Source organism: Eschrichtius robustus, chromosome 7 (assembly GCF_028021215.1).
Source record: "Eschrichtius robustus isolate mEscRob2 chromosome 7, mEscRob2.pri, whole genome shotgun sequence".
Lineage (NCBI taxonomy): Eukaryota > Metazoa > Chordata > Mammalia > Artiodactyla > Eschrichtiidae > Eschrichtius > Eschrichtius robustus.
In genome coordinates, this window is record NC_090830.1 from 101,406,910 (window position 1) to 101,422,604 (window position 15,695).

The following is a 15,695-nucleotide window of genomic DNA, read 5'->3' on the forward strand; positions in this document are numbered from 1 at the left end:
CAGGTTTCTCTCTCTTCTTTGGTAGAAAATCTTGGTAATACTGTTTTAAAATTTGCTTTTTGCCTTCAATGAAAAGCACAGATATTATACTAAATATAATACAAACCTCTAGACCAAAAGGTGAGCTGTCCAGTTTCCATAAATCAAAGCTTTAAATTAGAAAAAATTTTTAAGTAATAGATGCAGTTTAAATTTCAGATCCAAATAATTTGTACGAAGCTATTAAATATTGCACTGGAGACTAGCTTAATTACTATATAAGATATAGCAATTATTTGCATGCAAATTATTTTCCTGAATTTCTAGTGTGTAGTTTGTTCTCTTAAGGAGGTCTAATATATATTAAATGTTTGTTATGTGACTAGTATTATACTAATAAAGCATCATATCCTATTTATCAAATTTAAGTTTATAACAACCCTGAGAAATATGTATTATTTACATTTTATAGGTAGGGAAACTGATGTTCAGAGAGGTTAAGTAACTTGCTTAAGTCACATAGTTTGTAAGTTGTGGAGCTGGGAGTTTTATAAACTCTGCATAATATCCTTTCAGGTGTAGTGTCTGGCTCATTTTATAAGACTCATGAAATCTGTAAGTCAAGCTTCTGGGGAGAAAATTTGGGTGGTGACCTCTGTGGTTCCCTGGTTTCTCGATTTTCTAGAAATGATTTGTGTCCTAGCTTCCCAGAATTTGGATACTCAAAACTCACATTTCTGTAAATAAAATAAAATCCAAACCCTGAGAGGCTGAATGTAAGCTATCCAAGCTTCCTAATCTCCCCATTAGTCCCCTTTCCCTCCCCAAAATCCAGCAACCTTTAAACATACTTTAAATAAATGTTAGTCTGGTAAGCATATTATTACATTAATTCAGACATCAGTTAAGTTGCAATGTGTGATCAAGATCTCAAAATTGGGCTAAACAGTACTATAAAGAAGACCTTAAAGAGAGAATTTGTGCTACAGAATAGAGTAATTGGAAAAGCATGGATTTTGGAGTAAAGCAAGCCTGAATCTGAATCCTGACTGCCAATTACACATTGTATAGCCTTAGACAAGTTATTTAATTTTTCAGAGCCTCTGTTTTGTCATCTGAAAATGGTAATATTCCCTACCTCATAGAATTATTTGAGCAGTCAAATAGTATTAATTGCTGCAATTTTAATAGGGTTAACATCTCCTTTATGTGTAGATCCCAAATGTGGTACCTTTTCAAGGTGATGTCTTTCATCCTAATTCTTGGAACTACTCATGGTGCCTTTAAAAATCGAAGATTTGTGAACCCTGAGGCAAATATGAATATTGTAAGTTGCAAGGAAATAAATGCTAAGCTGCTGAAATAACAGGGAATGCTACCCTTCAATTTTGAGGGTTTTATTCGAACAGATCTACAGTCAAATTTATATCTCTACATTCATATATTTTGAATATTTGTCAACTAATATTCCCCATCTACTATTCTGTAGCTTACAGTTTCCCCTTCTGCTTTATTCTGTGTCTGAAATGAAAATATACATAAATATATCCATACCTGCCTGGAGGACTTAAAAATTCTCTCTCCTATATATGCATATACATAACAAATTCCAGAAATAATCTTAGCTATATACATAGACATGCAAACATTTATGGATAAACATATTTTAAATTTTATATGGGTGAGTAGGTAAAACTGTGAGAGATGAGTAGTCAGAAAAAATGTATTGGGTTAGTTCTTGAGATATCTCCGTGAAGGCAGGGATTTTATTTATTTGCTGTTGTTGTTTTATTTATCCATGAATCCCTGGTATATAAGACTGAAGCTTAGTAGATGTTCTGTAAATATTTATTACTGAATTAATCAGTGAATTAGTGACAATAAAAATATATAGGCCTGAGACTGAGAGAGAATACATAGGTTCATGATTATATTAATAAGTTAGATTAATTAGGTTACATTAATTCACTAACAATCTTATTCTAAAAGGTTTGCTTTTTCTTTATCTAGAGCCAAATTATTTCCTACTGGGGCTACCCAGATGAAGAGTATGATATTACGACTGAAGATGGTTATATCCTTGGCCTTTACAGAATTCCTTATGGGAAGACAAAAAACGATAACAATTCAGGTAACGTTCAGTTCAAGATAAACCTGTGACTATCTGGGGCCTGAAGTTCTTAACTTTTCCATTTCTTCTCAGTGAGTTTAGGACAAGAAAAGTGTTTAAAGATTAGGTGAAGAGTTAACTTCTCATACATATCTCTACATGCCCCAAGAAGAGAGTCTGAATCTCCTTTAGCTTCCTGTTACAGAGTGGTTTTAAAGTATGGTGGAACACATGTTGCTCCTCCCAAGTTTTCTTTGCGGATCACTGTATTCATACATGTTGATTCTCTAGAAGTTTCTTTGTTTAATGAGGGTTTAGAAATGCTCTGAAACACAGTAATATTATTCTGTAGGTTTGAAGCATGGCTGGGAAAAATTTCTTTCTTTGTTTTTATAGCTCTCGCCTCTAGTAATAGCAAAGAGATCAGGTTGTTAGCAGCCTAACCTGGCTCTTTACTCCAGCAGTAGGTACACGACTATCAGCAGAATGAGGTTCCAAAAAAATGCACTAGAATTTGTCACTAGGGTTATAATTCTAGATGTGCCACTTACTAGCACAATATGTAACAGACTACTTTTGCCTATTCATCTAATTGTTCAAATACAAACCAGGAAATTTTTCTTTTCTCTTTAGATTTTCTCCCTGAAAAGAATGTTTCTCATAATTTAGGACACCCTCTCAAGTTTTCATTTTGAACATTAAAGTACATTTCAGAGAAGATACATTAATTTGGAACAGCCTCAATCAATATAATTTTGGATCCTTACAGAGGTCAAATCTACTAGGCAGAAAATGTTAACATAGATTTGACATAATTATAGTAATCATTCCTTAGGGTATAACCTAATTTTCCAGATACTGTAATAGAAGATTTAAAGATAATTTTAAAATATACTAAGTGCCTTAGTGTTCTCTAGAAGCAGCCCTGAGACAGGGATTTAGGTGCATGTGATTTATTGATTAGAATACTTGCATGAGAAAATAATGTGGAAAACAGGGGAAGACAGGGGAAGGAGCTATGGAAGAATGTGACTCAGCTAAGTCTAGTTACAATATCATCTCAGAGGAGTTCACAGATCCCTGAATTGCACTACAAAAGTGGTCCCACCTTGAAGTTAGGGAGCTAGTTTTTGCATTCCTGTATCAGTTAGTCACTGCCAGAAGGCTATCCATAGAAAGAAATATAATCTGACTGAGGAAATTCCCATTTGCTGGGGGGCAATTCCACAGAGAAAGGGGCAATAGTGAACCCTTCAAAAGCACCAGTCACCACACCTGGAAGAATGATCAAGCTGCTTAGTAAAGGAAATCTAGGTGAGGCACTAAAATAATCTAGTAGAGTGTACCCCTTGCACTACTCAGATCCACTTGTTTATCACATGAGGTTTATTTCATCCAGGTATAGCTTTTCCAAGTTTCCAGTAGATCAGAATTTGTGGGAAAACTTACAAGAGGAAATTTAGGGGGGCAAATTAAGACATCTGCTATTACATTCGATCCTAAAGCCAGATTTGGTACTCATACATTCCCACCTCTACTACCCACTGTTGATTACCCCTCCTCTCAGCTGTCTTCCCTGATATGGTAAGCCAGACCTTTATCCCTAAGGGCTACTATGTCCCTAACAGGTCATAGTTGCCATACTTGTGCATTTACAGTTAAAACAAGACATGGGAGTAACAAAAAATGCCCCTGTGTATCACCTGAATACCAAATATATTTTTCCCTATCGTTATATATCAGCAGCCCTAGCTCCCCATGATCAAGGTCAGTTACTCCTTATCTCAGGGTAAGTATAGTAATTCCTTTCTTTGCCTCCCAGTCTTCTAACATGAGGAGCCCCAAGTGACCAGGTGGCAGATACAGCTTTAAGTTTATTAGGATGTTTCCTGTGTGTCATGGTGGAAGTGTTTTCCTTCTGAGAACTAGGGCCTCTAGATCTACAGAGCCTAGAATTTCTAGGATAAAAATTATAAGTCACTGACTGAATTACTGGGAGTGATAGTGAATGGGACCATTTCTAATCTCACCCCTTTGTCTCATACTCATGTATTCTATTAATTGGGGTAATCAGCCATATATTATGACCATTTATTTAAGGTGTATAATGAATCCTGAAGGATAGCACGTGTACTTACAGGATGTCATCTCCCAACTGGCATCTCCACTTAGTCTTTAAGGTGTTGTTTCATTGTTCAATCAAGCTGGCAGCATTTTGATGGTAGTTATGTGGTAGGACCAGTGGCCTTCATGGCTATATGCCAATGAATGAATCTTCTTTGACCTGAAGTGGATCACTTGATTCAAGGTAATGTTATGAGGGGGTCCTATGTTGGCAGATCAGTCACTCCATGAACTCTTGAATCGTGGTACTGGCTTTATCCTATGTGGAAGAAAAGGGAAATCATAGTGAAAATGTGTATCAATCCTAGTCATAATGAATTCTTGCCCTTAAAGGATGTGATGTACCCAACTTGTCTCCAAGTGGCTGGTTTGATTTCCTTGAGGGATGGTACCATGTGAGATTTCATTTGCTGACATGTCGGACATACTGCCCTGGCAGTAGCTGGATCTGCCTTCATGAGAGGGCCCAAATTATGGGTCAGTGTGTTGCCTGCTTCTCTGTCATCATGGGTACTCATTTTGTGAGCCCGTTGCACAGCACTGGGGCAGCTAAAAACAGTTTCTGGCTGACATCTATTTGTTGAGTCATCATATGCACTTGGTTGGTTCGTGTACTCTGTGTAACGTTTGTTACCGTTCCTATTCTCTCCCCTTGCCCCACACACAGATTGAATATTGCTCTGGAGGGCAGATGGAAGAAAGGATGGGAAGAGAGTTTCTTGCACCTCCTGCAAGTCTACACCACAATGGGCACTTTCCTAAGACTCTTTCCAGTCTTTTCTTTGAGATTCACATAGGGTTCATGGAAAAGAGCTTGCAAGAGACGATAGACTTTCCCAATTTCTACTGCACCCAGAAGCTTCATACTGACCTGGACCGTATACTTGACCTTCACTGCCTTCAATTATTCTATCTGAACTATTCTGATTGTGTCTCTCCAAAAGGGAGGGCTTATGTCTCCTCTCTCCCTGCAAGCACCTGCCTCTCCTCAGATTTTGGGCCAGATTTTTGCTCTGTGATGTCAGCTCTCTGGTGATTTTTTTTTTAAGTTATGGATTTGAACTTAGTTCATTATAAAGTTGGGAGTGATACTTCTTCTAGTTTAGTATATATCCCCAAATGGAAACAGAAGTTCTTCACTTCTGAGCTTTTATATTCTGCTGGTATCCTCACCAGTGTATTTTTTTCAAGTTGGTAAACGGAATATCCTCCAAGCTCTCCTAAGGCACATGAATCAGATGGTGGATGTTCTGGTCTTATTTAATAGTTTGAGCATTTCTTCATCTAAGCCCTTTTATTCTTTCTTCCATAATCTGCTGTTTCAATTCTGGAATTTTCTAAGCTTCCAAGAAATCTCAGCAGAATGTCAGAACTGACTTCTGGAACCATTGCCAGTGTGTAAAATCCTGTGTCATAGGAGTGTGCTCTCATATGAATAAACTCTCCCTTATCCACACCCATATATATATATATATATATATGTTTCTCCCTTTGATACAATACCCAAGCATACTCTCCCAGTTCCCACTGTTACGTACATATTAGCCAGGTTTTGTAGCTCCTTTAGTGTACAATTCTCCTTTCCCTCAGCAAGTTCAACACTTCTTCAGTTAAGCCTCGTTACTAATTCTGTATCTGGGAAGGGATTGGGGTGGATCTTGAGTAGGGGAAGGCTTTTTCTGAAAGGTATCTAAGTTAGGGGGCATTATCCTCTAACAAAGAGGACTGGGTCACTTCTGTAGTCCCACTGAGTTCAGGGAAATTTGGGATTCAAGTTTCTGAAGCTCTTCTACCCAGATATTCTCATCTCAAGTCTCAGAGTCCTACTTCCCCATTAAGTCCCTGAATATGGCATGGGTTCTTTCCAAGGCTGAAAGTTCTACCTTCCTAAAGTTTTACTTTTCTTACAATTAGGTCCTGACCATGATTATCACCTCAGTTTGCCCTCTGACTATAGAAAATGCGGGTTTTAGGTGATGCCAAAGAGGTCTTATGTCTTTCATACTTTGCTTTGAATTTTGGTGATTGAGTGCCCTGAGCCTATAATTTTCTCTCTTCAAAACATCATTGGCACTGAGGGACTTCCCTGGTGGCACAGCAGATAAGACTCCATGCTCCCAGTGCAGGGGGCCTGGGTTCAATGCCTAGTCAGGGAAATAGATCCCACATGCATGCCACAACTAAGAGTTCTCATGCCACAACTAAGGAGCTCTCATGCTGCAACTAAGGAGCTGGTGAGCTGCAACTAAGGAGCCCTGGAGCCACAACTAAGGAGGCTGCCTGCCACAACCAAGACCCAGTGCAACCAAATAAATAAATAAATATTTTTAAAAAACATCATTGGCATTCAGCAACAACTACCGAATTCCCCATCCCTCATAATTCTATTTCTCCTCTACCTCTTCACTGTCAGAGATTCAGTACAAGCCAGTCATCCCTTTCCTGTATCATCACAGGAAAGGTGAAAATTTAACCACTGGAGTGCTACAACATGCAAGGTCCTTTCAGTACTCCACCTACAATCAATGATGTGATCCTCATTGCCCACCAACCAGTGGATTATGTGTGAATGGCAATTTGGGACTTAAAACAAAGTTAGTAGTGAACACACATTATGTTATTCAAAAAGTGTTGCTTCTCAAAAACCTTGGAAGTATAAATCAGAGCTCTGGGAATGCTGGTGATTAAAATAGTGGTTCTAATGATGAAACCTATATTGACTACGTCTGTGAAAAATGTGATTATAAAATTATTTTATGAAGTGAAAAAGTGGGAAAATCATAGAAAATATATTTTATGTAATATACTATTTAAAATGTATATGAGTACCCAAGTTACTATTAGATATTTGAATATTCTGTATCCTTAAAAATTTATATGTTTAAGTATGACATGACCTAATTGCCCACTTGGTCATTTGAAAGATATTCATTACTGAACTGTGTTAAACAACTCTGACATAAACTGAGATTTATATATTTTAATATTTATATATTAAAAGATTAAATTTGAGGTGAGATACTCATGTAGACACTACAATATTCTAAAAGAAATTTTCTGCATTTTTTTCCAGCTCAGAGGCTTGTTGTATACTTGCAACATGGTTTGCTCACATCTGCCAGCAGCCAGCTGGATTTCCAGTCTTCCTAACAACAGCCTAGGATTCCTTCTGGCAGATGCTGGTTATGATGTATAGATGGGAAACAGCAGAGGGACTACTTGGTCCAGGAAACACTTGTACCTAAAAACAAATTCCAAAGAATTCTGGGCTTTCAGGTATAAGAGAAATCAAGTAATGTTTCATTTTATAAGTGTATTGAACATTTTTTTTTTCTTTTTGAATTAAATAAGATAAAACTTGTCTTTTTTCTCAACTCAGGGCTTTCAATAGACCATCAAAATTTATATAAGTTTTGCCTTGGAAATTAAAGAGTGCTTGTTTGATTTTGAGCTTCTTTCTCATTTTTTAGCTGTAAACTTTATTGACTACCCTACTCTTCCTTTAACTATTTTTTCACTCTGTAACCTATATATTTAGTCTACTGCACTGTATTTAGAATACACAAGCATCCTCTTTATAAGTCTGTTTTGTGACTATTTTATTTCCTTGACTGTGTTCTCACAGAAGTCTCTGTTCAGTAGATACATTATACTATTAACTTATTGATAATACCCAAAGAGAGTTGAAAAATGCTTTAAATGTATCTACCTATTCATTATCTTCAAATGTTAATATAACATTAGTAGGAAGTAAATTTTTATTTTCCTTTTTCTTTTGTAGTTTTGATGAGATGGCTAAATATGACCTTCCAGCCTCCATTGATTTCATTGTGAAGCAAACCCAACAAGAGCAAATATTTTATGTAGGCCATTCACAAGGCACTACCATTGGTATGGCAAGAAAGATCATTGCTACTATTACTTAATTACACTTTTAAAGTTTGTAGATATATTTCTTAAAGATGTAGGTCAGCTTCTAGACTTGTAATTGAAACAAAGCAGAATTGTGAGACAAATATCACGTAGCAGTGCCCTGGAAGCTTACATCCTGCTTTAATTCTACATAGTTTTTTCTAGTCACAAAGAATTGACTGTAAAAATAAGGTTTTGTTTGTGGTTTTGTTTGTTTACAATTGTATAAAAGTTGGATATCCATCTAAAGATCACAGTGAGGTAATAAGTCATTTGTTCCACAAACAGAAATTTCATAATTATTTTTCTTTTAAAAATGAAGCATAGAGATTTATGAGTAAGAAACTTTAAAAGTATATTTATGTTTTTACATTTAGGACAAATTAAACTTAAGAAATGCACAAACTTGAAGAAAGCCTTCCTATATTTAAAGACGACTAGAAAAGAACTTTGATCTCCTCACAATACAAACGCTTCTACCTAATGCGTAACAACTTTGCGTTCAGAAAAAAATTCCCTAAGACCTAAAGTAACACTCTTACATGGTATTGTAAACCTGTTCACTCTTAATCTTTCTACTTTAGAAGTAGAAAAGTCCATTTTATAATAGAAGCCAATATTCAATATTAAATGAGTTTTTCTCGTCTGAAGAGTATCGTTTTCTTATAGAAATACTCTACATTCTACCAGAAAAAGTGTGTTAAATAACAATCTCATCCCATTTCTCATAGATCTTTTCTCTGATGTTTATTAACCTTGCATGACTTTTAGTCCAAATATTTCATCAGCTGTTTAGTTGTCTGGAACCAAGAATCCTAGCAAATAATTAAACAAGAAAAAAAATGGGTGATGTGCTAGAGCTAATTGACTTGCAATATGATATATAATTCTTTGCTTCTTTGACTTCTCAGAACCCAGGGAAAAAAGAGCCAGTAAAAATAGAGGAGATGTGCAAGTAGCTAGCTTGATAAGATGTCAAAAAAGGAAAAACTACTATTTGTCATATTAATTACTCTAAATTATCAGTAAAATATAAAGTAGTGTTTAGCATCCTCTGTACAAGAAGGCAAGGAAATTTTTAATTAAAAGTAAATATTAAAACAATTTGACATTTATTGAATTTCTTACCTAAAGTATAAGATTCATCTATCTGAAAAATTCACTTACCTCATTTCACCATTGCCAGTTATACAAATATATAATATTATTTCTGATTTTTAAATTATGGTGCTATAAAACTTATTTATTGCTGAATTATCCTCATTTACGATCTACACATTTATTTTAGAACTTAATAATCAGCATTATGTTGTGATCAATATGCATGTCTCATACTGGGTGATCAATAAATGTTTGATAAATGAATTAAGAAATGAATGAGTGAATTAATTGTTCAGAGCTTATTGAACTTACTCGCCATTCTGTCATTTCTTACATGATAGTAATTGCTTAAGAATAGTTTATTTATATCTTATTTTCTTTCAGCGTTCATAACATTTTCCACAATACCAAAGATAGCTGAAAGAATCAAAATATTTTTTGCCTTAGCGCCAATTTTTTCCATTAAATACTCAGAAAGCCCTTTAATTAGAATGGCATACAACTGGAAGTCAGTGATCAAGGTATGTTATTCCTTTCCTTTTTGTAGTTGATAACCCAAAATGATAATGATTCTCCGCTTTCAAAATAAAAGGTTTTGGCTGTGTTTCAACAGCCACGTGTATGATTTGAATTTTTTGTCTTCATTTACACTGGATTCTTGCCTTTGTTTCTACAGAGGGATAGGATTTTACTTATGATACTTTTGGACAACTCATTGTGACAGAAAATCCATTAATCAAATCATCTCTACATCCTGCTCCCAAGTTTTGTCCCTTAATTTAAATGTTTTAAACTGTGAGATAATGTATTTGTGTGAACTCACCACATCAATTTTTGATTAATTGTTTTAGTCTTCCAAATATGAGTAAATTTATTTTACAGTTTTTTTCTGGCAGCAAAGACTTCTTATCTAATACCTCCTTTAAAAGATTTGTTTGTTCAAAGCTGTGTCCACTGAAGATTTTTGTAACATTTGCCGTGATATCTTGTTTATGATAGCTGGATATGACCTGAAGAACTTAAATATGGTGAGAACAAGTTGTATTTGAAATGTATTTTGTCAATTTTCAGAAAGCAGCTCTTAATAGTACTTACTTTATGCCTCATGTATCATTTTATGTTTTATCCATTTATACTTAGATTCTTAGCCTTTCTGATTTTGTGACTATACCAACATTATGAAGCTAATTTGTATTACCATGCTGGGATTATTTTGCTTCCATATTTGTCTTGATCTCTGTAAAGAACAGAGAGCAGCTGCAGTGATGGTTATCATTATTAGTCTTTGCTATTAAATGTTAGTTTCCTGAGGTTTCATGTATTTAGTCTGTCTTCTATTCACTTGTCTTCCATAACTCCTCCTCTTATATCCTGGTTCCTAACACTTTTTCCCTTCCTTGTTGATCCTTCCATAATTAGAATTAGTGCCTGCCAATTAACTTATATGCTTGTGGCATTCATCAAAATTCCTGGAGTGGGAAACTGTTTTGGTACTTGAGCTACTATTACCAAGGCCATTTGTATTGATTGTATATAGATTCTCTTAAAGATGTAGGCATTCATTCTAATGTTTTTTCTGCACATTAAATTAAAAATCCAGATTTGGTAAAAAGCAGTTGTGGCATTTGGACTAGTTAGTTGGTTCTTGCACCTGGACCTTTTAAGAAAGTTCCCAATGAGAACCAATTTATTTGTTCAAAGAAAAAGAGGTGTTCTCTTAATTCTCAAACATCTTTTCATACCGCAAGGATATGTTGATTTTATTCAACCTTAAGAAGGTCTTATGCGAGTCTCAGCAGGCTAAATGGACAATTACATAAATTTGAAAGAAACACTTCATAACAGAAGAAATGAACTCCATTCTCTCCCTTTTTCCCAAAAGGTGTGAGCAGCGTACTTTCTGCCATTGAAGGTTAAAAAAAAAAAACAACTCATATTCTTCTGTCCATCTAGTGTTATATACCTACCATGGAATGACTAGAAGAATCATAAATATAATCTTTATTTCTGCTTGCCTTTTTTATTTATTCTATGTCTTGGGTAGTGTATTTGGCCACTGATGTATTTACTGTAATTATAGTGTCTTTGAGAACTTTTTTTTTGTGAACTATTAGGAAAGCTTATATTCTGGCTTTTTAGCCTTTAAATTTGTGAGTCTCCTTTCTGGGACAAAAGTTGACAGTGTCATAGATTGTAATATGATTGTGTACTAAGTTATCTAGGGTTGGGGGAAGTTTGAAGTGAAAAATTTCATACACAGTGTGAATGGGAACAGTAAGAGTGATTGTATAGTTCAGTTTGATTCAGTCCTCTTGATCCTATCAAGATCTACGGGGAAGGCAGGGTCTGACTTGGAATTTCTTTCCTGTAGGCAGTATGAAAAACCAGAAGAGAACCTTTCGGTTTGTAAAAAGGCAGTGTCTAGAATCAGGCCAATGTCACTCAGAGAACTGAATAGAAGCTATCATGCAAGGAAGAACAGGTAGCAAAAACTCTCACCAATGTAATTTGGAAAATGTGTCATCAAACAACCCAGAATTTTGACTTTGTCCAGTTCTTGTAATTCAGTTTATCAATTATTTCTTTCATGGATTGTGCCTTTGGTGCTGTATCTGAAAAGTCATTGCCACACACAAGGTCATCTAGGTTTTTTCCTATGTTATCTTTTAGAAGTTTTATAGTTTTGCATTTCCCATTTAGGCCTATGATCCATCTTGAATTAATTTTTGTGATGGATGTAAGGTCTGTGTCTAGATTTCTTTCTTTTTTTTTTTTGCATGTGGATGTCCAAGTGTTCCAGCACCATTTGTTGAAGAGACTATCATTTTTCTATTGCATTGCCTTTGCTCTTTTGTCAAAGACCAGTTGACTATATTTATAGGGGTCTATTTCTGGGCTCTCTATTCTGCTCGATTTATCTACTTGTCTGTTCTTTCACCAATACCACACTGTCTTGATTACTGTAGCTTTATAATGTCTTGAGGTTGTGTCATGTCAGTCCTCCAATTTTTCCCCTTTAACGTTATATTGGCTATTTGGGCTCTTTAGCTTCTCCATATAAACTTTGGAAGCAGTTTGTCAATATCCTTTAAATAACTTGCTGAGATTTTGGTAGGGATTACATTGACCTTCCATGTCTTGTTCACTGATTGAGGTTCCCAGGGAGTATGAAGGCAATGCATACCTAGATTACAGATTGACATGAGCACTGCTTTATTTCTGATTCAGCTTCATTTTGAATTGTGTAGAACTTTGGGACCCCAGTTTATCATGGAAACATTTTCTTTTTAAATATCCAAACTGTCCTCAGCAAGCCCTGGGCTGATTTTTGCTTTCCTTAACTAGCTAAGCTCTTAAAATGAAACTTTAAATTTTCTGGTATTGGCAAATAAACTTAAGGAAAAAGTGGCTTCAACGCTTTGCTTTTGTCTTGGGGTTCTTTGTCTTTTGTCTTCCATTTGTCCTGGTAATTTCTTTCTATCTTTTCAGTTCTTTAGTGCTTTCAAAAGATGTATGTGTGTGTTATATCATTTTTGATTGTTTTCAGTATGGGGTGATGGACCTCATAACTTAGAAATCCAATAATAGCTTCTACAGCAATACAAAATTTACTTTTAATAAATACATTTATGTATTTAATTTAAATATAATTTTATGTTTTATTAACATTATTTATTAGAAATTAAACTTCCTTGAAACTTGTTAGTTTAATAATTATCAAAGATTGTCTTCTCTGGTTGGACTAAGATTAAAAATAATTTTTTAACCCTTCAGAGTCGTGTGGATGTGTATATGTCACAAAACCCAGCAGGAACATCTGTTCAAAACATGCTCCACTGGAGTCAGGTATAAATTTTAAGGTGCATTTTAGTAAAATTTTATTTAAACTACTCACAGTTTATCTCATCATTCTAGGGATCAGGCAGTTGCCATAGAATGATAAATTTAGAAGGGTAAAATGAAATTATTAAAAATTTGTATGATTCTTTAAAGTTTATAATATATGCTAATAATATAATCTATTAGCGCCTCTAAATTTAAGCAATGATCAGAGCAATACAGTTATTTTCTGTTTTAAAAATGAGAAAATGTTCATTCAGAACAGTAGACAAGGGATCATCTAGGCCATGCCCATCATTTAACTTGCCCAAATATTTAAAACTATTAAAAAAAAAACCTAAAAACTAACACTAGAACACAGGTCTCTCAATGCCTACTCTTTCACTATACTACACTTTCTCCACTGTTAAATTGTGAACTCCATGAGGAACATGAGCAAGTTTTATTCACTTTTCTATTTGCAAGTCTAAGAGTTCGTGGCATGAGGTAGATACTCAAGAATATTTGTTGAATGAATATTGATGAAGAAAAAAATCCAGTGTGAATACCATCTTAATGTTGAGAGCCAAGATAATATAGAAAGAACACTATGCTTGAGACCAGAATACCAGACATTGAATTCTTTCTCTGAACCTTACTGGCAGCATGACATTGAGCAAGATCATTTAATCTTTATGAATTCAGTTTCCTTAATTTAAAAAATATAATTAATAATAATGCTCTGACCTAACAAAAATACTATGAGAATTAAATAGGATGATGATTATGAATGTTCTTTAAGTTTAATAAACACTAGATACATTTAAGGTGTTATTAATATTGGTTAAGGGCTTACTCATTTTAAAAGTGTTTAAATTTACTGAGTAATCATTTTGAGGTAAATTATTTTCAAAAATTTATTACAACTTATCTTTAGGTTTAGTTTATTTCTGGTGAAGCTAGACCAGGGACATCTAATCAAACTGCATTTATTCACACATTGAAACAATATTTATTGGGCACCTACTATGTGCCCTGTACTGTTCTATGCTTATGGTGTACATCAGTGAACAAAATAAATATCTTCACTTTAAAATTTTTCTTTCAGCTTTTTAATTCTAGTCACTTGAAAGCTTTTGACTGGGGCAGTCCTGTTCTGAACTTCATTCATTTTAATCAGGTACATAATTATGTATGAACTAAAAACTACCCTCCCTGATCAATTGAGATGATTTTACTGTAAAGACTCATCTGTAAAGCCCAAGAGTACAATAATACAGTGAGAAGCACCAGTAGATGAAGATCATGTTGATTTAGATCCACATTTTCATTTCCAACCAAAGTGGCTTTTCCATGTCTTCTATATATTTTAACAACAAATATCTTAGATAAGTCTAGAGAAGTTGACAAGCAGTAGAATAATTCATCATCCCTCAAGAGGAAAAATACTGTGTTTATAATGTGCATAGCTCTGTGCTTGGTTAAATAAGAAGTAAAAAGCATAATATAGTTCTTGACCCTAAAACTTTATTGTGTTTGGGAAGATAAGACAAAAACATACAATAATTAGGAAAAAATAGAAGTTAATGAGAACATGTTAAAAATTGTTTGAGTATGATGGCAAATGTCTTGAAATACTAGAATCCAAGTCTGTCTACTTCAAAATTTATGCTTTTCCACCATACTTTTCTGCCTTAGCTAAACTCTAATGCCTGATGTAGTTTGCTTGTGTGACAGTCTGAAGTAAAATACAAAGATCAAATTCAATAAAATCATATTTGACCTTGACTGCCAATATTTATCATTTACTGATAAACATAATGACAGTTGTACAAGGCAAAGAAAATTTTGATCAAAATATTTTAATTCTTTATAAATAAAACTGAAATTGTCTCTGTGGAATGACTGAATACTCCGAAGCAGAAAAACTCTCTAGTTTTAATTTGTATCTGATTTATTTCTAAGTAAAAATTATAATAAACTATTCTTTTATACTCATTGCTTCCTTATTAACAATTATTTTAGATTAAGCTTATTTTCAAATTGTACTTTAAATTACCATTTAAAGAATTAGTAAATAACACCTTCTATGTATTATTCCCTTTGAAAACTCTTATTTTTACTTATTTGTATTTAGACAACTTCTCCATCGTACAATGTGGCAAACATGAATGTGCCAACTGCAACTTGGAATGGTGAAAGTGACTTGTTGGCTGATCCTGAAGATGTTAAAATTTTACTTTCTGAAACCAAAAACCATATTTACCATAAAACTATTTCTTACTATAACCATATAGACTTTTTGTTTGGATTAGATGTATATCATCAGGTTTACCATGAGATCATTGATGTTATCCAGGGAAATCCATAAAGAATCATAGTATTCTGTGTTGCAGGATCCATATAATTTCTATTAAAATCCAATTTTTTTTTCTTACTATGTATATTTTTCCGATTATTTAAGTAAAGTCTGGAATTTTTTCCTGTTTTTTTGCATTGCCCCTAGGCTTTCCATTCATTAAATCAGTAGCATTTATTATATCAGGGGTAATTGTAGATTATTACTCAGCCCAAAGCAGTCTGTTGAGTTTCTAAGTAGAATGTAAATAACTAAAAACAGAAACAATAATCTTAAATATTTTTAACTGCA

General features: G+C 34.2%; 1 protein-coding gene across 1 annotated transcript; it reads left to right on the forward strand.

The window, feature by feature from the left end:
- The first annotated feature begins 1,282 nt into the window (after nt 1-1,282).
- Nucleotides 1,283-15,416, forward strand: LIPJ (lipase family member J). The gene is given in 11 exon segments (XM_068547898.1): nt 1,283-1,306; nt 1,990-2,110; nt 7,287-7,336; nt 7,338-7,489; nt 7,995-8,104; nt 9,611-9,747; nt 10,109-10,190; nt 10,193-10,254; nt 13,001-13,072; nt 14,154-14,225; nt 15,183-15,416. Coding segments are annotated over 11 exon segments (1,101 nt in total). The 5' UTR covers nt 1,283-1,297.
- Nucleotides 15,417-15,695: the final 279 nt, after the last annotated feature.